At 36.6% G+C, this 25,049-nt stretch overlaps 2 protein-coding genes across 3 annotated transcripts in view; one reads left to right on the top strand and one right to left on the bottom strand.

Annotated features, from left to right (window-relative positions):
• The window catches only part of LOC139780034 (uncharacterized), a 200,439-nt gene extending 184,413 nt beyond the window's left edge, over window positions 1-16,026 (top strand). For both annotated transcript variants that reach the window (XR_011720085.1, XM_071718562.1), the window contains exon 4: window positions 1,312-16,026. Coding sequence is in view for 1 of the 2 variants with exons in the window: in XM_071718562.1 (XP_071574663.1) it covers window positions 1,312-1,658 (347 nt within the window). In the remaining variant the exon portion in view is untranslated. The remainder of the gene's footprint in view (window positions 1-1,311) is intronic.
• A 7,779-nt stretch (window positions 16,027-23,805) lies between these two features.
• On the bottom strand, window positions 23,806-24,747 carry LOC139780025 (uncharacterized). Its single transcript, XM_071718553.1, has one exon. The coding sequence runs from the start codon at window positions 24,745-24,747 to the stop codon at window positions 23,806-23,808; it is 942 nt and encodes a 313-aa protein (XP_071574654.1).
• Window positions 24,748-25,049: the final 302 nt, after the last annotated feature.

Genomic DNA, 25,049 nt, shown 5'->3' with positions numbered 1-25,049 from the left:
TGTCCATTTTATGTCCGGAATGCCCATGGACGTTATACAGATATCCATAGGATATCGGTGCTGGGTATATTTCACACAAATCGTTTTAAAAAAACGGGGTGAAAAGTTTTTATTGGTTTATTTTGTACATTATTTTATTTTATTTTATTAGTATGACAAATTCGCTAAACTTAATCTTAATCCTCTTTAGCATTTAATTGGTCTACTGTTTGTAGAGCATCGAGCGGCGATTTTGTTTTTCAAACTTTCATTCTTTTTATACAAAAGATATAGCAAATAAGTGTACATTATCAAAATATAAGGTAAGGGACCTAAACTTAACATTTATTCTTTGATATGTAAAATGATGATACTACATATATACACAGAGATTCGATTTATGAAGGGTTTATACTAAAATGCAAGCGAGTCATCTATATTAGTAAAACCGCAAATTATTTATATCTTTGATAAGATTTAACTTCTCGATTTATAAGAAAAACTCTATTTTTAATCAACAACATTTGGCAATGTCGTGACAATTCGACCCAAATTCCATGGTCGAAACGTGACGATTAATCCGACCAAAACCAATGGTCGAATTGTCACGACATTGCCAAATGTTGTTGATTAAAAATAAAGTTTTTCTTGTTAATCACTTATTGGCGGAACAAACATATACTTTTCTCGATTTATGTTAATTAGATATTTTTATTTATTAAGGAGATCCTATAGCGAAGGCCGAACTTCCTGAATAATGTCAACATTTCTAATCCTGTTTTCTATGTTATTGGCCTATATCCGTCCTTGTCTAACTATTGATATCTGTCCTTGTCCGATGGCTACGCCATTCTCGCTACACGCAATACTGCTCATCCTATCAACCTGCATGTGCCTCTGTTTAATAAAACTTTATTAAAGAAAATCTTTGAATCTTAGTTCTATTTGCACGATATTGTTTCTACATGTTGTCCCTAGTGCAATTGGGTATCATTTTGTATATATAAACTGCAGTATTTTTGTTTAAACAAATATTGTCGTCAGGTGACAGCTGTATGTGCTCAAATTTTTAATTTTTTTTTGTTTCTGATCGGTTTGTTTGAAATCCTGTGTTCTGCCCTAGATTTTTGTGCGTACTTTAATTTTATAAAAGAATTTTGCAATTCTGTAAAGCCAATTCAAAGATTTCTTAAAAAAATAAATGTCGGTAATTACTGCCACTATAGGATCCCCTTAAATACTATATATTATTAAAGTTTTGGACCGTTTTTAAAAAAAATATCCTGTAGAATTATTTGTATATGCGGATGCATATCATAATGCGAATTGCAGGTGTCGCGGCAATACCGGCAGACAGCTACACAATGCCGATAGCCTATGCGGTCGGCAGTATCTTGGTGATCCTGATGTTCTGTCTGATCTGTCACCATAGACTGCGCCGACGATCGCATAACATGCCGATCAACGAGTTATCGCCGCAGCGAGTGGTTGATGATCGGGGCCATTGCTACCATCATCATGACCTGCTATATCATCAGCACCAAAATCACGCATCAAGGCACAGCTTTAATCAATATCAACTAGAACAGCCAAGTCCATCAAGCGAAAGTGACGAGGGTGAGGCAGAAGAACTCGAGCCAGACTGCGACCAAGAGACCAGCAGCCCTGATAGTGTGTGATACTAATTACAGCGTCCTATGTGCAAATTATTATTATCATTGTTAAACGCTGCAAAAAAGAAGTCGAGAAAAAGTGGAGAAAATTAGTGTGACATTTATCGTTATGTACGCGTTTCATGACAGTGCATTGTAAGTTTTCTATGGTACACGACGTATGTAGTACGTGTGTGTATGCGCGTGCGTATGGTACATACATATAAATATTTAGTAAGCAAAAGACTAGCAATATGCTAGTAGTTCGCCAACAAATTCAAACAGAATATTGTGATAGATTGTAGTATCAACAGCGTTAATTAATCTTATGTTGTGCCAGCAAAGTCTATTGACATAATCTGATAGTAAATTTCCAGCAGAAACCGAGCAGAATCTGTCACTTCATAATTCATTTAAATGAAGTGTACTAATTGTAAGTGCTGCAGTCAATTTTATTATATTCTGTTGAAGGATTCTGTTATGTTCATACTGATTTGTTTTGCCAACAAAGTTTGTAGCAGACATCGTGTATTTGTTTTTATTAAATTTAGTTACCTGGGTGTATATGTTAAAGATATTCCACTTAACTTGAACATTTTAAATATCTTACTTGTTTTTAATAATACTAAAAAATGTCAAATATATATATATATATATGTATTATTTGTTTATATTGTTTTGAAGGGGCAAATATTATGACAGGCAAAAAAATTGTTTTCAAGGTCATATTTTTCGAGATTTCAAGGTTATCCATATTTTCTTAAATAGGACAGCATTATCGTGTTGTAATAGCTAAAATAAAGATCAATCCAGTGATGATCTATAACAGTATGATTCGACTTTTATGTGACTTTGAGTATGACAAATCCAGAAATGTATAAGAACAGAGACATAGGCAATGAAATAATTATTTTAGAAAGATTGGTAAAGAAAATTTATTTTAAAAAATGCTCAACATGATGCCTTTGATACATTTTTGTAGATGATAAGTGATTGATTCCTTGATTTCTCTTACAATTTCCTGATTAATATTAGCATATGCAGTTCTAATACATTCTCTTATTTTTAAAATAATATATAATATAATATATGTAGAAATATTATTATAAATGACTGCTTTGATAGTCCTTCTCAGAACACAAAAATCATGCGGTAGCGTAAAATCAAATAAAGGAGAAGACTATGAAATATATACATTATTTAATACAGGCTATAAATGCATTATGAGCTGGATATCCATTGATACTACATCTGATTTCTTTAAACTATGGAAATTTTTGACAGGAACATTGTGACAGGCTTGGCGTCTTTCTATGACGGCAGCCGTAGCAGAGCGGTACTTGTGAGTAGCTGCTATTGTTTTACATGCTTGAATAATTATTCGTTGTAAAGAATTAATGTCAGGACCTGTTTCAGGAACAATTTCATAAAATTTTATAATAAAAATGTTTAGATGTCAATATGTCTTAAACAAAGCGTTTACGGGCATACCTCCAGAGGAACATTTTTTCTTGTTTTGAGGTCCTAAGTTCATATTTTAAGTCAAGACATTTAACCCTGAAACACTGTATATGAAATAGGGGTAAAAAAAACTAAAGAATATACAAAATTAGAAAAATTGCTAATAATAAAGGGGTTACCGATTTCTGTCTAAAAAAAATCTACGTAATTGCTCTAATTTCCGCAAATTTTGAGATATCGAGCTTATTTTTTTATGGATAGAGTAGGGGAGACCGGGGCTCCCTTATCATTAAAGGTGGTATTGACTTTGGCAAGGATCGGTGAAGGGGTTACCGATTTTTGCCTAATAAGTGTATAAGTTATACATAATCTTATATAGAGTATCATTAAAGGAAGGTTGTTTTGAATTTGACGAGGTTCGATGAAGGAGTTACCGATTTCTACCTAAAAAATATATAAGTTATTTGATGGATAGAGTATCATTTAAGTAAGGTTGTTATTGAATTTGGCGAGGATCGGTGAAGGGGTTACCGATTTCTACCTAAAAAATGTATAATTTAAGTTATTTGATGAATAGAGTATCATTTAAGTAAAGTTTGTTATTGAATTTGGCGAGGATCGGTGAAGGAGTTACCGATTTTTACTTAAAAAGTGTATAAGTTGTACGTATAATCTTATATAGAGTATCATCAAAGGGGGGAAGGTTGGTATTGAATTTGGCGATGATCGGTAAAAAGGTTCTTTCTTTATAAAATTTTGAATTTTTTGAGAAATGTTTGTAAGTGATCTAACTTCTCCCAATTTTGAGGGATATCGGGCTATTTATAATTCTATTATATTCCTCAGTCTTTTCTACCTCTAAAAAAGATAAAGATATGTACTTTATTTACCCCGAGGGGGCCTTAAAGGGCGTTTTGAAGGGACGTATCGACTGCAACCTGTCTTTGGGCGTTTTTTTTTAAAGGGACGTGCCAACCCTATTCAATTCATCCATTCCCATTACCATTTCCTTTGGACCAACGGTTTAACGTCTCTTCCGAAAGACGGAGCCCAGTTTTTCCATCTAGGGATACCTCTTTCCGCTAGATGGGGGGGCAGCGTTTTTGTTGAGAAATTCTCAGTGGCCTAGCGGGATTCATGTATATCTATTCATGTATTCATTGTATATCTCCGGATTACGAATCCCCTTCTTTTCTACCTCTATTTCATATATAATAATAAATTTTTTAAGATTTGGTTGATTAGACCCAGCTTTATACGTGATCAAAGGTCCATATGCAAAGTTCATGTATGGACCATGTAGCCTGAACTCCCAAAGTCAACATTAATTTGACATTGCGTCGATTGTAAAACCCTTGTGCTACAAAGCTGACCCTCTATCAATTCATAACAAGTAAAACGTGTGCAAGTAGAAACTTGCACATTGCTCCTCATAGTTTTAAAGTGTGCAAGTGGAAACTTGTCTTCGCTCACAAAGCTCCTCTATGAGGAAGCTTGTATTTTATTCAATGTATAATTATTAGTATTTATTTGTTTTGGCTTCCTCATAGAGGAAGCTTTGTGAGCGAACTTGACTGTGAGTGAGTAAACAGCGAAGTTAGAAAATACTCAAGACAAAGTAAAATATATTGATTAAAAATTCCATATAAAAAATGTGTATTATCGAAAAAAAAGACATTAAGAGAAAAAGAACCCCTTTACCGATTATCACCAAATTCAATACCAACCTTCCTTGAACGAGACTCTATCGATTAAAAAAAAGAACAGCCCGATATCTTAATATTTGCGGAAGTTAAAGCAACCACGGACATTTCTAAAAAAATTTAAAATTTAAAAAAAAAAAAAACCCCTGAAAATTTTTTTAGAAAAATTAAAAAAAATTTTTTTTAAAAAGAACCCCTTTATCGATCATCGCCAAATTCAATATCAACCCTCCTTGAACGATACTCTATCAATTAAAAAAAAATTAAGCCCAATATCTCAATATTTGCGCAAGTTAGAACAACCACAGACATTTTTAAAAAAAGTAAAAATTTTTTTTAAAAAGAACCCCTTTACCGATCATCGCCAAATTCAATACCAACCTTCCTTGAATGATACTCTATCGATTAAAAAAAAAAAACAGCCCGATATCTCAATATTTGCGGAAGTTAGAGCAATCACGGACATTTCTAAAAAAATTCAAAATTTTTTTAAAAAAGAACCCCTTTACCGATCATCGCCAAATTCAATACCAACCTTCCTTGAATGATACTCTATCGATTAAAAAAAAAAACAGCCCGATATCTCAATATTTGCGGAAATTAGAGCAACCACGGACATTTCTAAAAAAATTCAAAATTTTTTTAAAAAAGAACCCCTTTACCGATTATCGCCAAATTCAATACCAACCTTCCTTGAATGATACTCTATCGATTAAAAAAAAAAAAACAGCCCGATATCTCAATATTTGCGGAAGTTAGAGTAACCACGGACATTAAATCTACACATACACACACACAGACATTTTTTTTTAGGCGATATTTCGACGTTTTACAACGATCTGAACATATTGGCAGAAAAAACTCAAAAACCAATCTCTTCGTTGGTTTCTTCTACCCCTATTTCATATATAATTTTTTTAAATTTGGTTGACTTAAACCCAACTTAAATGCAATCGAAGGTTCATATACGAAATTCACGAAAACAAAGCTTCCTCTATGAGGAAGCAAAAAGGTTAAATTTAAAATTAAAAAAGTGTGCAAATTAGAAACTTGCACATTGCTTCCTCATCATTACAGATCGCTACCATTGCTCCTACATATTTTATTTCGCTCATAAAGCTTTCTCTAGACTTCCTGAGGAAGCCAAACTAATAAATACTAATAAATTATGCATGAAATAAAATACAAGCTTCCTCACAAGAGGAGCTTTCTGAGCGAAATAAAATAGGAGCAATGGTAGCGGTCTGTAATGATGAGGAAGCAATGTGCAAGTTTCTAATTTGCGCACTTTTATACATATTTAATTGTCCATGGCTTGGAAAAATAGCTTTATTTATAAATGAACGTCGTAAAAAAGTTTGGTTTTGTTTCTTTGTATTTGATACAATGCCAATTTAAAATTAAATGAAAAAATGCGATTCTGAAAGTCGGTGTCGTGAAGATCCTGATATAAAGACATGTGGAATAGATAGCATTTATAATAATTATAACATTAGACTATTGCCATAATCGAACTAATCATAATGAAACTTTTTTTTAAACTTTCTTTCTAAACCGATTGTAATAAATCAAATCAGAAGCTTATTAATATTTACAAGTTATAATAAGGAGGAATGTTTACAATTATTTGATATTGAGACTACGAGAAACGTATTTACTAATATCAGTCAAGTTTAAAATAATTATCATATTATTTTCCTAGAAACATAAGAGAGGACCAAAGAATCGCTCATTTATTGTCTATAAAAATATCGAAATTAATAGGTTTGTGAAGTTGGCATCCCAAGATGCAAATTTTTACAAAATGACTTAAATGTTTACAAAATTGATATAGCTGATATAGCATTAATTGTTCACAATTTGTCCACATCTGTTCATAAATAATCGTTTTTTGTCCACTTTGCAAAAAAAACTGAAAATAAAAAAAGTTGAACAAATTTCATCGTGAACATTCCTAAATATGTTTTTTAAAATTACATATTATATAGATTCTGATTATCTACTATTTGTCCATATTTGTTCATAAATAATAATTTTTTATTTAGCTTGCAAAAAAACGCGCATATGTGTATATAGAGTATCCTTGATTTAGCGTAACAATGGTTAAAGATGTTCTGAAGGCACTGTCCTAACTAAAAGTATACAGGAAATATTAAAAACACCGATATATTAATTCCCCAGGGATCCAAAGACAAAAAAATGTAGGTACATAAATAGTTACGGCAAATCTAATAGAATGTAAAAAACGTAGATTTAGTGACTGTAAATAACTGTTACTACTTTTTTTTTTCAAAAAAAATTTTTGTAAATTGTTTCAAATTTTGCTATATTTTTGTTTGTTGATGATCTACTTGTGTGTAAAATATTATTATATTGGTAGCATTTTTTAATGTTTACACTTTTTCTTTGTAAAACTCGGATATTCAAAAATTAATAACTTTTTATTTAAATTGTCGATCTGAATCGATTTGAAATTTGGGCCCGAACTTTGAAAGAGAATACAGAATATGATATTAAATTTTCATCAACTTCGTAGCATTTTGACAAGCTCTATATAACATCCTTAATGGCAGATTCCTATATAGTCCTTTTAAGATAAAAATTCTAACACTAAATTATAATAATTTTTAAATGAGAAATGTTTAAAGTTTACCAATCAAATTGTTTAAAAGCGCTTGGATACATATATCATACGATAGTGAAAATGTAAGAGACGTCATTCATTTATGATATGTTTTATGTAACATCTTTGATAGTTCGGTATGTATTGTGTTTCAAAGTCAATACTTTCAACAAAATTATGATTTGTATCTTATTATTATTTTTATTCAAACATTCCACGCTTTAATTAATTAATAATCAGCCTATAAATGTTTACGGATAAAGTTAAGACGCAATTACAACAAAAAAGTATGCAAAATTATATGAGAATAAGATTTACATAAGAGGACATCTTTACTACAGTGCTGTATATCGTGCCTGTTGAACACGACGCAAATTTCAAGCATTTTGAGTCAATTTCAAACACTTTTTTTATTTAAAAACTTTTACACTTTTGACATTTTGATATTAAGATTTTTACCTCGAAATGATCTCAAGAGTGTTAACTATTGTATTGTTAGTGTTAACTATTGTCACCCAAAGTCTAGGATATTCTGTATGTATGTATGTATATATGTGTATGTACAGGGTGTTTCAAAATTCGCGAATCAAAATACCATAACAAGGAAGTCGACAAAATAAGAGTATAATTGCATATTATACCTTACCGCTTTTCTTGATCTTGTATATTCCTTGACATAGTATATTATCAAGGATGTAGTTTTTACTAACTTGCAAAAGTTTTAGGGGATTGCTCGTTGTATATTGAAAAAATGATGAACAAATAAAATGAACCATACGTATGTTGAATACCATAATTTATGCTTTATCGAGTATAAATTCTTTGTTATGTGCACATATATGTATATACAGGGTGAGTTATTTTAATTTACCCACCCCAAAACTTTTATTTTTGATTGTAGAAAAAAATGCTTCAGATAACAATTGTTTGGTTTGAAGGGGGCACATGATTCTTACATGAGTCATATCGTAGATGTCATCGTTTTCAAGAATTTAAAAGCCGACTAATTTCTTAAATAGATCTTGATTTTTTTCCTTGAGATAAAAGTTATAGATCTTGTCAAGACATTTTCAAAACACTACAATCAAGCTCTGTTTCGTTAAAAATTTAATAAAATATTTTAAATTTTGTCATGATATTTTAAATTTTATATTAAAAATATAAAATATGAAATATTTCGTAAAGTACTTCACTTTTCGATTACTTTACCTTGTACTTTTGTACATAAAATAATGAAAAAAAGCGAACAATAAAATTAATTTTTACATTTGCAATTTTGCATAATTGAATGCGCTTACAAAATACAGTCAAATTTTTTAAAATACTTTTTTTTGTTCCTTTTTAACAATTAATTTTTTTCATTATTTTAAAGTATAAAAGTATCAAGGTAAAGTCATCGAAAAGTGGATTAATACTTTATGAGATATTTCATATTTTATATTAAAAATATCATGACAAAATTTAAAATATCTCAGGAAATCCTTAATAAAAGAGAGTTGTGTTTTAGTGTTTTATAGTGTTTTAAAAACGTCTCGACGAGATCTACAACTTTTATCGCAAGGAAAAAAATAAAGTTCTATTTAAGAAATTAGTCGCCTATAAAATTTCTTGAAAACGACTTCTACGATATGACTCACGTAAGAATCATGTGTCCCTCTTCAAACCAAACAATTTTTGTCTGAAGCATTTTTTCTACAATCAAGAATAAAAAAATTTTTGAGGTGGGTAAATTAAAATGTGTGTGTGTGTTTGTGTGTGTGGGGGTGTGTGACACCCTGTATATATATATATATAGTGTCTTAAGTTTTTCCGGACAAACTTTAGTAGTATGTTCTAGCAGAAATAAGAAAAAAATGTTATGTATAAACGTAGGTTCTAAAATACTTTATCCAAAAAAATTATCCATTTTGTAATATGCAACTATATGTCTTTTTTTAAAAGCAATAATGCGTTTTCTTTAAACCCATACAGCACAAAATATTTTTAAAATATTTTTTAATAAGATTAAAATAATTCACAACAATATTTTTAGAATGTTTCTATGTCCGCCAGATCATATCAGAAAAATGTTTTCAAAAATATTTTTAAAAGATTGCAAATAAATATATTCAATAATATTTGTAAAATCTTTTAGAAATATTGCTTCCAAAAATAAAATATGTTTAACCCAATTAGCAATAATTGTTTCACGTTTGAAAGATTTTTTCAATATTTGAAAAATATACATCATTACATTTTACTTTGAAAAATATTATTTTGTATATCTATATTCTATTTCATCACACAACAGTGTTGGGTGAGCTTTGCGTTGTATTGCTGGCAAAGATATGTCTTACGAATGAACGAATGTCATGATTTTGCTTCGCCGGAGGCCTACTTATATTAGCCTCCAACAGAAATTTACTTACGAGTTAGTCTTACCGTTATGCGTCGTCTAGCGGCGTCGTTGCAAACTAGCATGAAAAGATGCGCTACCATGCATCTTTCTTAATTAAGACTATTTCATAAGATTTTACAAATATTTGAAAAAAGATTATAAATAAGCCAATAATAAATTTTAAAATATTTTTTAAATATTTTGAACCGAGATTATAAAAAAATAAATATGTAGATTTGAATTAATATTTCAAAAATATATTTCAAATATTTAAGAAAACATTGTCTGGGTGATAAAAAAGAACATTTTTATCATAAAAATATTTTTAAAAAATTCTTAAAATATTTTTAAAAATGTTACCACAAAAGATTTTTAAACCTTTTTAAAACATTCCTAAAACCATTTTAAAATGTTTCTTGCAATATTTTTATAGAAATATTCAGAAATATTTTTTGAAAACATTTTGTGCTGTATGAGAACTAATTGATTTATTTTATTATATTCTGTACATATTCTTATTATATTCTGTACATAAAAGTGTTAAGGTGCAGTTACCAGAAAATGAATAGTTTACGAGATATTTTATATTTTAAAATGTGCCAGAATAAAACATAAAATATCTCGTAAACTATTAATTTTTTTACAATTCTTCTTTAATACTTTTATATATAGATATAATAAATAAAAGAATCATATTATGTAAAAAAAATCATACAATTCATTTAAAAAAATGGCGATAATCTTTATATGACCTTAAAAAATAAATTTCTTCAAAAATTGATTTTACCATTATTTGTCCCCCTCGAAACTCTACAACTTTATATGGAACATTTTTCCCGAAAACGTTTTATTTTCAAGATAATCGACTGTATTACTTAAAATGGAACACCCTGTGTATATTGTATGTGTGTAGGTAAAATCAATTTTTGAAGAAATTGATTTTTTAAGGTCATATAAAAGTCATCGCCATTTTTTATGCATAGATGTGTGCTTGTGCGCGCGCGCGCGCGTGTGTGTGTGTGTGTGTGTGTGTGTGTGTGTGTGTGTGTGTGTGTGTGTGGGGGGGGGGGATATTTCATGCCAAATCGAGCTAGGTCTGACCCTGGACCTCTCGGATTTAGTCCGCGATTTTTTATGTTATTGTTCCAACTCTAAAATGCACTGACTTTTTAAAGATTTTTTTTTTAAATCTGATTTATTTATTATTTTTTAAATCGACATATCGTTGGCCACAAAAAATCTGAAAAAATTTTCTAAAATCTTATATTAGATATCAAAATTTTTAAGCTTTGACCCAGAGTGGGCCGGCGTTTGCTTCTATATTTTTTTCGAGTTTTTTTTTAACTTTTTCGAAAAAAACATTGAAAAAATTAGAAGCCTAAGTCTGTCCACTGTAAACTGTTGCTTGAACATTTTTATGTACAACATAGGATTTTTAAGAATTTTTTCAAAGGAGTAGGAGGGACCGGGGCAAACTTGACACTAGGCTTTTTGACAATTTTTTATCGTAGAAACTTGCCGTACTGTAAATACGTCTTTATGTGCCAGTGTTGTCAACGGAATTTGGTGACATTCAGAGTTATGGTGTAATTTCTAGTGCGATATAAGCGTTTTTGATGGTAAAAAATAATTTTTCTAATGTCTCAAAAATTTCTACTCTTTCATCGAACTTTACTCTTGCGAATCTACCGGTAAGTGATTTTGATGGGGAAATTCGATACTTTATACGAATCCGATAATCCGTTTTTCACATTTTCAAAATTTTTATGGTAAATATGCATAAAAGGTTACACCTCACCAATTTTATCGCCAAATATGTTGTAGGGGAGGTCTTTTTGGGTAAATCTACGCAAGAAAAAAGTGTGGGACCGGTATTAGTTTAGATAGATAAGATACAAATGTTAAGATACAAATTAAAGTTTGACATTAAAATTTGTATATGCTGTAATAATATGTTATTTTTTTCATTACTTAGGGAAGTAATTTGCGTGGAAAGTTAAAACCCGTTTTTTTCTTTTTTCTGAAAATTCCACGCAAACCGAGGTCCACTCCTACCCGCCCCTGCCTACGGGGAAGGGGCGGTGGCCCCTCCCCCGCATACATATGTACTAATACAGCATAAAGTGTCTAGACATTGGACACATGCTGTAATTTAATCTTCAAATTAAAAATTACCATACACACACACACACACACACACACACACACACACACACACACACACACACGGGGAGTGCAAGGGGGGTCTTCGGCCCTCCCTCCTGCACCTCCTCCGGTAGGCAGGACCTCGCTTTATAACTTACAAAGTACATGCCACGAAGTAAGAGGCAAGGAGGTCGAACTTCATAGCACGCGAGTAGAAAAAGTGGCCCCGATTCGTGGCACCTAATTGAGAGGGAGTCCGCTGAAAGGGAATGGATTCTTATCGATGGGCGCCATTTTTAACCCATAGTGCACGTAACATATACTGTAGGACCTTTGACTATATACATATATCCCAGTCAGAAAGGCGACGTCGATTTAACGTTAATTTGACGTCGAAGAGGTTGACAGCTGGTTAAATCGAATTGATCAACGTCTTTGACGTCGAATCACTGACTAAGTTTACACGTCCACCATTAATCGGATTTAATAACATACCTGTAGTTATAAAATATATTCCAGCGTTTTCACGTTTCCTTACAACCGGCTTTATAAGTCTACGTCTCTTCGTCAACGGATGTAGAGTAACAACAACTGGTGTTATAAAACCGGATTTAACTAACGTTTACACGATATCTTACGCCGGTAGTTATATGTATGTATCTCTTTATTGCTTGTCCCCGCAGGGTTTGCAAGGCGTTTTTAAGGAACGGTCCCAAACCTTTACATCCACCTCCTCGCTTATCCACATACATAAAATTTTTACACAATACTGGCGTTTTCCAGGGACGTACCCAACCCTTTACAAAAAACCATCCCCTTATACCCGACCTGGCCGCGTGCGACCCTTTACATCCTGGTACCCCCCACCCTTTCGGACCCTGCCTCTCTTTTTTCTCCTTTTGGCCGCTTCCTCCGTTGGCCTTCCGTTGGGACCCTCTTCCGTGCTCCCACTCCTCAGCTCTCCGCCTCCTCACCGCTCCCGCCTCTCATCCTGGCATCCCCCACCCTTTCGGACCGGACCTTGCCTCTCCTTTTCCTCCTCTTAGTCGATTCCTCCGTTGAGCTTTCGTTGGGACCCTCTTTCCGTGCTCCGACTCCTCCGCTCTCCGCCTCCTCACCGCTCCCGCCTCTGTAACACAGGGATAACCTCCTCCCTCTCCCCTTCCCTCCTCCCTCCCTCACCCTCTCTGCTATCCCCCCCTCTTCCTTTTCCGTCGCCTCGACGTCCCGCCGCAGTGCCACCCCCTATGGCATCTGACACCCGTCTCGGTCCTCCGCCGTTCCCCCCAATACTGTCCTGACGTCCTTCGCTGAACACCGCTAACTCGGGCCCCAGCTCATGCCACACGTAACTCCTATTCTCCGTCTTATCCCCCCACCCTGTCCACCCTTATCACTTCTTCAGGCACTGGTTCCTACCCCCGGTTTTCCCCTCGATCACCTTCCCATCCATCGTTCTTCCACCGCCGAATCCTGTCCCTCCTTCCTCTTTCCTCGCCCCCCCTCCCCCTCTCTTCCCACCACCTCCTTCTGTAGCCACCTCCGTCTTCTTGCCGTGCGGCGGCCGATCTCTCAGCTCACGCGCGCTCGGCACCTCCTCTCCTTACTTGTTCTCTCCTCCTTCGCTTTCTCACCCCCTCTCTCTCTCTCTCTCTCTCTCTCTCTCTCTCTCTCTCTCTCTCTCTTCCACGCAGCCGGCCTCCCCTCCTCTCCACCGCCCTCGACCCTCAACTCGCCTCGATCGTTCGATCGATCGATCCGTCGCGCCGCCTCACATCTCCCTTCCTCACCAGTCGCGCCACCATTGCAGACCCTCCGTCTCGCGTCATATCGATCGATCGCCCGATCGATACTCCATGTTATCACTCGGCGCTCGACTCCCTCGTCTTGTAACCTGGGCTGCCGACTATAAATCCTCCTCTCTGCTACCCTTCCGTCTCTTCGCCTTCATCTTCTTCTCCTGCCCCGCGGCGGCCGATCCACCCTTCTCAGCTCGCACCGCTTGACGCTCCGCTCGATCCTTCGCCTCTCCGTTCACCCGCTCAATGCTCCGCTCGGTCTTTCAATCTGTCTCCGCCGTCCATCGATATATCGCCACACTCTCATGCCGTCTCGATCTATCAATTCTTCGCTCCCGCTCTCTCACATATCCGCACTCTCTGCACTCAACTCCACAACTCACTCTGTACCCCTCCTACCCTCCTCCTCGCCGCGTCCTCCTTCCAATTTCCCGCCGTCATTCTAACCTCACTCTTAACTCTCCTCTTCTCCCTCGATTTCCGGCCGTTTCACCTCGATTCTACCCTCACCTCCAATGCCACAGCTTCCTCTCAACCTCCTTCATACCCTCCTTCAATCCTGCACCTCCACCCTTTCTCTCAGCTCCGTTTTCGACCCTATTTCTACCACCTCGAACTTTCCACCTGTTCCCCCGCCGAGGGCTAACGGGGGGACCTCCGGTAGTTATAACTGCAGATGTTAATTATGGTAATTATGCAGTATATGGGACCACCCTCCGATGATCTTGACCTTAACATATGTTGTCAAGGTCACCCTTTTGAGTGACCTTCAGAAGATTTTAGCCCTCGGTCATTGTTTGTTAAAAAGTTATTAACGAAGAAGTGTGAGCGCGCGCGCGCGCGCGCGCGCGTGTGTGTGTGTGTGTGTGTGTGTGTGTGTATGGTAATTTTTAATTTGAAGATTAAATTACAGCATATGTCCAATGATAGATAGATAGATAAACTGTTTATTTCTTGCCTTTCGGCATTGAAAAGGAATATTACAATAAAATTTTACAATAATGACATATCGCTATCACAGTCCGCATTTAACAAAAAACAAAAAACAAAAAGACGCCGCGAATGCACAGAATTACATAAAGATTATACATACTTTAATGCCTATTGTTACGCCTTTTCTACCCTAATATGGTTTTTACTCTAAAACGCTCTTTGGTCTTTAGTTATATTTTCTGTTCTTATTTTAATAATCTTTTTCATCCAGGTAATTCCTTCTCCCTTCCCCGTCAGTAATTACACCATGCTCATGTTACTTCTTATCTGTTCCCTACATCTCTTTGATAGATGCTCTATTGTTTCAACTTCCTTTTGGCATATTCTACAAAGTCTTTCCTCGTGATCTCGCCAAAAATTACTACTCTTCGTTCCCGCATCTAAACCTTGCTATAATTTTCTGTTGGTCCTTCTTTCCTGGTTTTCTTAAATACTCTGGTATCTCTATCGAATAAATATAAAGTTCTTTATATCTTTTCCCAAATCTAGACTCTTGTATTCTATTAAATTGTATCTGTTTCTGAATTTCTATATCTCTTTAGATTAACCTAACTGTGACATCTCTTTCTCCTTCTCTTATTCTTTTTATTTCTTCCCCGGACATACCGTTCCTACGAAAGTACATTCCTCTGTCTATCTCCCATCTGGTCTTATTTAGACTGATCTTTTCTATTTCAATCATACATTCTTTAAGTATTCTGTTAGATATGTTTTCCCTGATCTTTTCCTCAAAATTTAACGCTCTTTTCCCTAACTCTATTCGCAGTACCTTCGTTTTTGTTTCTTCCCTAACTATATATCCCGGTGTATTCCAATCTAAACCTAACGAACATTTTATATATTTATCCTGACATCTTTCTACTGCCGCATATTCATCCACCCTCATATTTCCGCTCCGTACATTAAAATGCTCTTTACTAGGTGATTAAACATCCATATCCTTCTTCTGAAATCTCCCGCGAATTTTCTTTGTCCTATTCCCCATACCTGTTTCATAGCACTTATGGCCTTTTTAACCGTTTCTCTTATGTGTCTATCTGGTCTATTATTCCTTTGTAACGTGTAACCTAAATATTTAAACTGATCTACTTCTTCTATTTCCCTACTGTGGTTTCTGCGAATGTGGATGTGCGCGCGCACACCATGGATATGCGTACGAAGGTGTGAGTGAGCCGACGGGCCCAATCTAGCGAGCGTCGATAGAGCGCGAGCAGTTGCGTTACGGCACATGCGATCGGCAGGTCTCGGCCGGATATTGTAAATCTGCGTGTAATAAAGTATTGTCCCGGGTTAATACCGGTGTGCGTTGCTTACTGTAATTCCCAAACACCACACCTACCATTCCAGAGCCAATTTTCCTTTTTTCTCCTTCCTCCTGTCTTCCTAAATATCATAATTTTTTACTTTTTCACACTTAAGATTAAGTCCCTTCTTTCTAAAAATTTCGCAAAGCTCCTTAGCATTTCTTTCATTTTGTTCGCATCTTTCGCAACTAGTACTATGTCGTCTACATATGCCAAACTCCATAACTTCTCTCTTCCTATCACCCCGCTTGTCCTCCTCAGCACGTCTTCTATATCTGCAATATATAAAGCAAATAGTGTAGGGCTTAGTGGGCATCCTTGTCTTACCCCCTAATTCCGTCCAGAATTCCTCTGTCTGTTTCCCGTCTATTAATACTGTGTTGGTTGTTTCTTCATTTCTATTCTTCTAAGTGATGGCTTATTCCCTTTCTCCGCATTATTATCCATAATTTCTTTCTATTTATTCTGTCGAATGCTGCTTTCAAATCCGCGAAGAATGCATACACTTTGCCTCCTTTCTTTTGTATTTCTTTACCTATTACATAGTTTAAAATATAGATGTTGTCCATTGTACCTCGTCCTCTTCTAAATACTGCCTGCGTTTCCGGTAAAGCCTTTCTTTCTTCTACTTCCTTCCTTAGTCTTTCTTCCAATATCATTGCGTAGATTTTATATGCTGTATTTAATAATGTGACTCCTCGGTAATTTGAAGCCTCATTTTTATCCCCTTTCTTATGTATAGGGACAATTACTCCTTTCCTCCAACTTCTCAGAAAACCTACTCCTTTCCATACTCTTTGAATGATTTCTAACAGTTTAAGTTTCACTTTCCCTGTGCAGTATAGCCATGCCTCATTTTTTATTTCGTCTTCCCCTGCCGCTTTTTTCTTTTTTTATCTTCTTATCTGGTTCTCCATCTCCTCTATTGTAATATTTTCTTCCGTGTTGCTCATCTTTCCTACTTCGTCTTCCTCTGTAGTTCCTCTGACCTCTGATCCCTGAAGAAGTGCCATAAAATGCTGTTTCATTCTTCATTCGTTATCTTTTTTGAAATACCTACTCTTCTTTTCCTTTCCATATTAATATATTTCCATGCTTCCATTTCTGTTTTCATATTCTTAATTTTTTCCTCCTCATCCTTTCTAAATTTCTCCTCTCTCTCCTTACAAAACCTTTGATATTGCCATCTTCTAGTTCTATGTTCCTCTAGAAGTCTTTCGTCCTTTTTTGCTTTTCTGAGTATTTTTCTTAATTCTTTTTTTCTGTCTCGGCACTCTTTATTCCACCATTTTTTGTCCCCTATTTATCTTTTCTTTCTTCTTATCTCTTTCTCTTGTGTTGCCCTCTTTATCGTATCTTTCAATTCTGTCCATGAATCCTGCAATCCTGACTCTACAAATTCAGTGTTTTTTAATATCTGTCTGAATTTTTTTATTTTCTTCCGTCCACATTTGCTTGCGTGTGCAGTTCCAAGAGCTATCCCCCGTCAATTGGAGCTCATTTTCAAGTAGGAGATATACACAGATTGGCAAATAATCTGATTCTGATCTTTCTTCGATAATCCTGTTGGTCTTTCCTCTTGTCTCTATATTTACTATTGCATAATCTATCACTGACGATCCTCTCGCGCCGATGTAGGTTAACTTACCCTCGTCGTCTCCTTCTGTGTTCTCGTTTAATATATCCCATCCACTTTTTTCTATCGTTTCAAGAAACTTCCTTCCCTCTGCATTTATTAGTTTGTCCTTTGATTTTCTCCTTATCTCATCTCTATCATCCCCCCGGACCATCGTTCCCTTTTCTCCTATTCTGGCATTAAAATCTCCTCCTATCACGAGGTTTCCTTCATTTTCTTCGGGAATTAATTCTTTTATTTTCTCCATGATTTCTGATATTCCGTTTCCATTGTATACCGTCACTATATTCCAAGTTTTTCTGCCTAATCTCACTCTTCTTACCTGTATGCCCTCCATATTCTTCTTTTCGCCTCCCTCTTGTTCTTCCGTGATGCCTTTCCTTATTCCTGTGATAATTCCTCTTATAGCTCTTCCTTTACTTTTTTCTCTCCTGGCGTAGTCGCACGTCCAGTTGAATTCTTCCGGCAAATGTTCTTTTATTCTATTCCATCGCTTTTCTTCAATCCATGTTTCCATCATTCCAATTATATCGAATTTCTTTATGTAATCCCGAAATTGTGCATCATTATTATCTATGCCTGCGGCGTTCCAAAAACTTATCTTTATCTTCTTATTATTTCTCTTATTTCTCAGCTTGTCTCGTCTTCTTCCTTCTTCTCTCGCGCTGATCTTCTTCCCTCTTGCAGCTCTTCTTCCCACGAGCTCCGCTCTCGCGGAGCTCGCAGGAGCAGCCGCGTCAAGTCCTTTGCACTCTGCCCGCCCATTTATGGGCCCGCAGAGCTCTGCCTGCTCCAAAATTTTTGCTCCTTTAGGCCTTCTCTCTCTTTCCTTACGAATTTCGTCTTATTTACTTGTAACTTTCTGTAGCCGATTTTTACCTTCGCTCCTCCTGTCTTCTCCGTCTCTGCTATCAGACGAGTTTCTCTCTGTATCTGCCTTTCTTTCCAGGTTAGATCGTTGTCAATGATTATGTTTTTTCCTTTTAAGTTGTTCTTCTTGATCATAACTATCCTTTTCTGTTCCTTATCCTTCAGCGTTGCTGTAACCATATTTGTTCCTCTTCTTGTCCAGAAAGCTTCTATTACTGTTACATCAGCGAGAAGCTCCTTCTTTATCATTTCCTCCACCGCCTTTTCCAGTGAGTCTCTCTCTGTGCAACCTCCCATCCTTTTATCACGATATTGTTCCTCTTTTCCTTTCTCTCTCTTATTTCTTCCCGCATTTCTAATTTCTTTATTTTCTCCTGTAGGATTCCATCTTCTCCCGTGACTATATTCTCAATCTTGTTCTCCACCGCCTTTATCTTTTCTTCCCACCTTTTCTTCTCAGCCGTCTTCCTTTCTTTTCCACTGTTCTTTCAGATCTTTTATCTCTTCCCTTAACTCCTCTCGCGTTCTTCTGAGTTCTTCTTTTATCTCTCTCATAACTTCCGTTAGCACCTTCATTTCTTCTCCCATTTTCTTGTCTTCCTCTGTACAGACTTCTGTATCTTCCTTCTTGACTGGAGATCTGTATACTTTCCTCGCTTTTTCAAATTTTCCTAATAATTCTCTCTCCGCTTCTGCTCTTTCCTCTTCTTCTCTCTTCCTTTTGCTTATTGATGTCTCTGACCCGACGCTTCCAGCTCTCTCTCTCAAAAATTTCACAATTGTTTCTTTTCCCTTCTCCTTCTGTTTCTTCTTCGCCGACTGAGCCGCTTTTTTTTCTTCCTGTCCGTTTCCTGTATTCATTTATCACTTTCTGAATTATCGGCTCTTTTACTTTCCGTTACTTTATAGTATTCCTACCTTATTGGCCAATTATCTAGCCTCAGGTATCGCTTGACTCGCCTCCTGGCTTCCCTCTCTCCTTTCTACCTGTTTCCGCCGTCACCTTCTGACCACGTTGCAATCTAACCTGGAATTTTATTGGAAATTTCCTTTCCTCTTTTCTCCTTCCTTTCTCTTCCGATTCTGCTGCCTTTATTTCCTATCGTTCTGCAGTACTTTCTCTCCAATTCCTGATCTTTTTGTGGGGGCCCAGCTGTTATTTCCTGATTTTCACTTGATTCACTCGCGAGGGAAGAATTCTTGACTTTCCTCCACGCACACGTGATCCCCCCGCATATATGTCCAATGTCCAAACACTTTATGCTGTATTAGGCAGTAAGTGTCAACAACAGTAGGAAAGGTAATCAAGGACAACTTATGCTTAGTGAAGAATGTAATATGAAAGCATATAATCTATATACGGTGTCAGAAAATTACATTTTATTCATTACATTTTTTTGTTAATAACTTTTTAACAAACAATGACCAAGGGCTAAAACCTTCTGAAGGTCACTCACAAGGGAACCTCGCGAACTGGAAAATTCTGATTTTAATGAAACTTTCCACATATGTAGGGGGAGTAAAAAGATGAATTTAGATATTTTTTGTAGCTGCCTAAAAACGGTTTTAAGGGGTGAAACCACTGCTCATATGTAGAGCGGTTTTTTGCTTTTCTCGATATATCTAGAAAAATATTTGAGATATCAAAAAATGTTTCTTATAAAAGTTTTACAGTAAAATCTCCTCTATTCGACAACATTAATAATATTTTTTAAAAATAATTTTTTAAACAAAATTTTGATTAAAAATTAAAAAAATTTTTTTTTTTGAAATTTTATTAATGTGGTTGAATAAAGATGTTTTTACCATAAAACTTTTATTTGAAACATTTTTTGATATCTTAAATACTTTCCGAAATATATCGAGAAAAACAAAAAGCCGCTCTACATATGAAGGGTGATTTCACCCTTTAGAACCATTTTTTGGCAGCAACAAAAAATTTCTAAATTCATCTTTTTACCCCCCCCCCCTCCTACATGTGTGCAAAGTTTTATAATAAGAACATTTATGTGTATTTAACCGCAACGAATAATTTTTTCAAAAATTTATTTATTTTTGCATCTCTTATTTAAAAAAATATCTGTTGCGTGCGTTATTTAATAAAATTGTAAAATGAAGATACTTTTATCCTGAATGTACAAATTATTTTATATAATAAAATAATTATTATAATATTATATGTATATATAGACAATGCATATATTGTTATGTATCTATTCAAAGTCTTTATTATAAGCTTAGTACACGAGGCGTCTTGTCTTGTTAACCATCTTGGCTACTCTCTTCTCACCTACCACACGTATTTCTACGCGCCCCCTATTCCCTAGTTCGCACGACAATAAGCCCGGAAATCCCTAACTAGACTATTATTACACAACATCCCCCTTTCTTTAAATAGAACGTTTATTTAGTCGTGCTTCTCTCTTTATAACTACTAAATCTGGGGTCAGAGTGGAAGAATTCGGGAGGTTTCCGGTTACGAGTTCCGCGACGCGGTGTTGCTTTCTGGTGAAGATTGGCATCTGATGTTGTCTTCATTGACTCTGGAATTGCTTCCGCTGCTTCCTCTGAATCTTCCTTGATGACTAGAGGCTTTTCCTCTTTATCTTCTTCAACCTCGCTGTCGTCGTTTTGTTCCTTACTCTCACAGGGTGACAGTTTAATCAAATGTGAGCGTGTACGACGGAAATCACCCTTGGCACAGTTCACTATAAACGAACGCGGCTCTGGGCATACTTCTTTTATGACTCCCCACATTCTAATGTCTTTAATCCAAACTTCATCCCCTACTCTGAGATGAACTGACTCTGTCGCATAGTGTTTTCCATCATGGTTGACTTTCTGCCGCTTGATTCGGGCACTTTCCCGTTGTAACAGCAACTCGCGGTCGATCAAAGTAGGTTTTAAGTTGTCCGAATGAATTGGCAATAGTGAACAAATCTTCCGTCTCATCAACAGTTCACTAGGGGTAAATCCGCATTCCAAAGGTGTCGACCAATACTCCATCAAAAATAACCACATGTTTCCCGTTTTTGCAAGACCAAGTTTTACTGTCTTTACCATAATCTCTATAAAGCCGTTGCTTTTCGGATAATGAGGAGACGAGGTGACGTGATTGAAAGCAAATGTTCTTGAACTCAATAAATTCTCGAGTCTTCAAAGGGTCAAACTGCGGTCCATTATCGCTGCGAAGCACCGATGGAATTCCATGCCTGGCAAAACAATCAGTCAAACATTGCACCACAGTTCTGGCAGTCATCGTTCGCACCTTATAAAGTTCCGGGTACCAAGAATAATAATCAGCTATTAAGAGGTACCAACAATCTTTAAACTTAAAAAAATCCATGGCAACAACTTCCCACGGCCGGTCAGGAAACTTTGAAGACAACAACGGTTCAGGACGATTCTGTCTATGCTCGGCGCAAATACGGCATTGTTCGATTTTTTGCTTAATGTCACTCGAAATGCCTGGCCACCACAAGCTAGATTTCGCGCGTTCGCGGCACTTGACAATACCTTGGTGGCCCAAATGAAGCGCTTCCAAAGCCTCCTTTTTTAGATTAACCGGCACTAGCACTCGAGGTCCGAACATAATTAATCCCTCATTAATGGATAGATTATCTTGATACTGAAAATACAGTTTGAGATTTGCCTCCAATTTTTCCTTATTACTCCATCCCGAGACGATAAGAGATTTCAGTTTCCGACATACTGTGTCGATCTGTTGACCTTGTAATAATTTAGCCACAATCAGATCCGATAAGCCGCAGTGTTGTACAGCCATACTCACATGAGCTTCAACTTCTTCTTCTAAGTCCGAAGCTTGAACGAAGTTGATTTTCACTGGCGCGTGACTCAAATAATCAGCCGCTACTATCTCCTTTCCTGGAGAGTGGAACACCTCAAAATCATAATGCATCAGTCTCATTCTAAAGCGTTGCAGACGAGGACTTAATTCATCGAATGGTTCCGTTGTAATTCGTTTTCCTCCTGGAGCAAAGGAATTAAAGGTTTATGATCAGTTTTTAAACTAAAATGTACGCCGTAAATAAATTCATGAAATCTTTCGCAAGCCCATGTTAACGCTACGGCCTCCTTCTCAATTTGCGCATAACGTTTTTCCGAATCACTCAGGGTTCTAGAAGCGAATGCCACTGGTCTCCAGGCTCCACTTGTTTCTTGAATACGTAGGACTGCGACTAGCCCATAAAAAGATGAATCTGCTGTTAATACAATTGGACGTGATAAGTCAAAAATAGCAAGGCAGGGTGCTGACGTTAACTTTTGGATAATCTCCGAAAAAGCCTGCCTATGACGTCTTTGCCACTGGAACTCAAAGTCACTTTTAAGCAGTTCATACATAGGTGCGAGTAAGTCACAAAGTTTCGGCACGAATTTGCCTAAATACTGTACCATTCCTATAAATGACCTTACCTCGGACACACACTTTGGAGGTTCTAGCCTTGTAATAGCGTCGATTTTGCTTGGATCTATAGAAATACCGCTAGCACTAATTACGTGTCCCAAAAATTTAGTCTCTTGAACACCGAAAACACATTTTGCTTTGTTCAGAGTCGCGTTATTTTCGTCAAGTCTTTTAAGTACTTGACGGAGACGAGCATCATGTTCGGCACGAGCTCTGCCCCAAACTATGACGTCATCGAGATGATTAGCCACTTCTTCCAAGCCCTCCAAGATTCTTGAACCGGCATAGGATGATTCTCCCGAGCCACAGCGCGATTTAAGAAGGTTAGGTCCACGCACACACGAATATCGTCGATATCGCGTTTCTTGACAATGACTATTCCGCTGCACCATTCTGTCGGCACATTCACGGGCTTAATCACGCCTAATTTAAGCATTTCATCGAGTTTCTGCTTCAATTTAGACATCAAAGGTAAGGGTACGCGACGAGGCTGATTCAAACAATAAGGCTTAGCGTCCGGCTTTAACTTAATATTATAAGGCGTAGCTAAAAGCCCTAGCCCGGTAAACAATGATGGAAACTCTATGAAGGGGTCGATCGCGGCAGCAACTTGTCTGCACCGCGCAATTAACCTTAAAGAGACGCATTTCCTTCGGCCCAACAAGCACTGATCTATATCGCGAGCGACATAGATGTGACGGCTGACCTCAGTTTGACGAAATTTTAACCGCACTTTAAACATTCCGTCCGTTTCTAAAAGTTTTCCTGACGGCCCGATTAACTTTTTGTCCGCTGGTACGAGTTTATAACCTTGCTGACGTAAATATTTATCCCAAACTAGCGATCTTTAATAACAGTCACGTCAGCGCCACTATCGAGTCTAAACTTTACCGGTATATTACCGACGCGGATGATTTCTTCCCATTGCGCACTCTCGTCGTTTTCCTTCACCGTTCCGACGAAGTAATAGTCCGAGTCATCGGTTACTGCATTAACTTTAGCGTTTGGCAGTGAAGAATTTCCGGTCTTCGGTCCTTTTTTGCAAACTTTAGACCAATGACTGATCTGACTACACTTATTGCACTCTGACTCGCGCGCGGGACAGGAATCTCGCTTGTGCTGCTTGTTTCCGCCACAGAAATAACACTTCCAAGATTTGCCGCCAGCCTTACTTTTCTCTGAGGATTGTTTCTTCCCTTTTGATTGTACACGGTTAATGGAGGTGGCGTTTGCAGTCATGTCCTGATGTAATTCACGGTTCTGCCGTAAGACCGTTTCGTAGCTCCTAGCCATTTCCAGAGCTTTCTTGTAGTTCAGGTTATCTTGTAACTGCATTTTTTCCGAGAGTCTTATATCGCAAACTCCAACCACAAGCTTATCACGTATCATTTCTTTACGCGTATCACCGTAATTACAGTATTTAGCCAGCTTATGTAAATCCGTTATGAAATCATCTATGGATTCACCTTCTTTTTGCATACGGCGATTAAACAATGCACGCTGATAGATGGTATTCGTACGCCCGTTAAAGTAATCCGTAAACTTGCGAACCACCGAGGGATAAACGGTTTTATCGTCTTCCGAATCCCACGTGAATGAATTGTAGATTTCTTCCGCCCTTGAACCCATAGCGTATAGCAAACAGTCGACCTTGACTTTATCCGTTGTAACATTAGCCACTGTGCAATATCTATCGAACATAGACTTGTATGTGTCCCAATAAGCGGAATTGTCGAACGGAAACCGTTCCGGCAAGGGAATATGTGTAGAGCTAGCCATTTTAGATGCACTTTACAGACTGAATCGACTTTTCCTCTCACACTTATTCGGTAGAGCTTCAGTTTACCGCTGCCACCATGTTATGTATCTATTCAAAGTCTTTATTATAAGCTTAGTACACGAGGCGTCTTGTCTTGTCGACCATCTTGGCTACTCTCTTCTCACCTACCACACGTATCTCTACGCGCCCCCTATTCCCTAGTTCGCACGACAATAAGCCCGGAAATCCCTAACTAGACTATTATTACACAATACATATAATATAAATTATACTATAGACGTCTCGTTCAAAGATGATTACT

Source organism: Temnothorax nylanderi, unplaced genomic scaffold, assembly GCF_030848795.1.
Source record: "Temnothorax nylanderi isolate EJ_2023f unplaced genomic scaffold, tnyl_v1.0 TNYL_tig0258_pilon, whole genome shotgun sequence".
NCBI lineage: Eukaryota > Metazoa > Arthropoda > Insecta > Hymenoptera > Formicidae > Temnothorax > Temnothorax nylanderi.
Note: the sequence above shows the minus strand (reverse complement) of the source record. Positions and strands in the feature narration are given on the sequence as shown.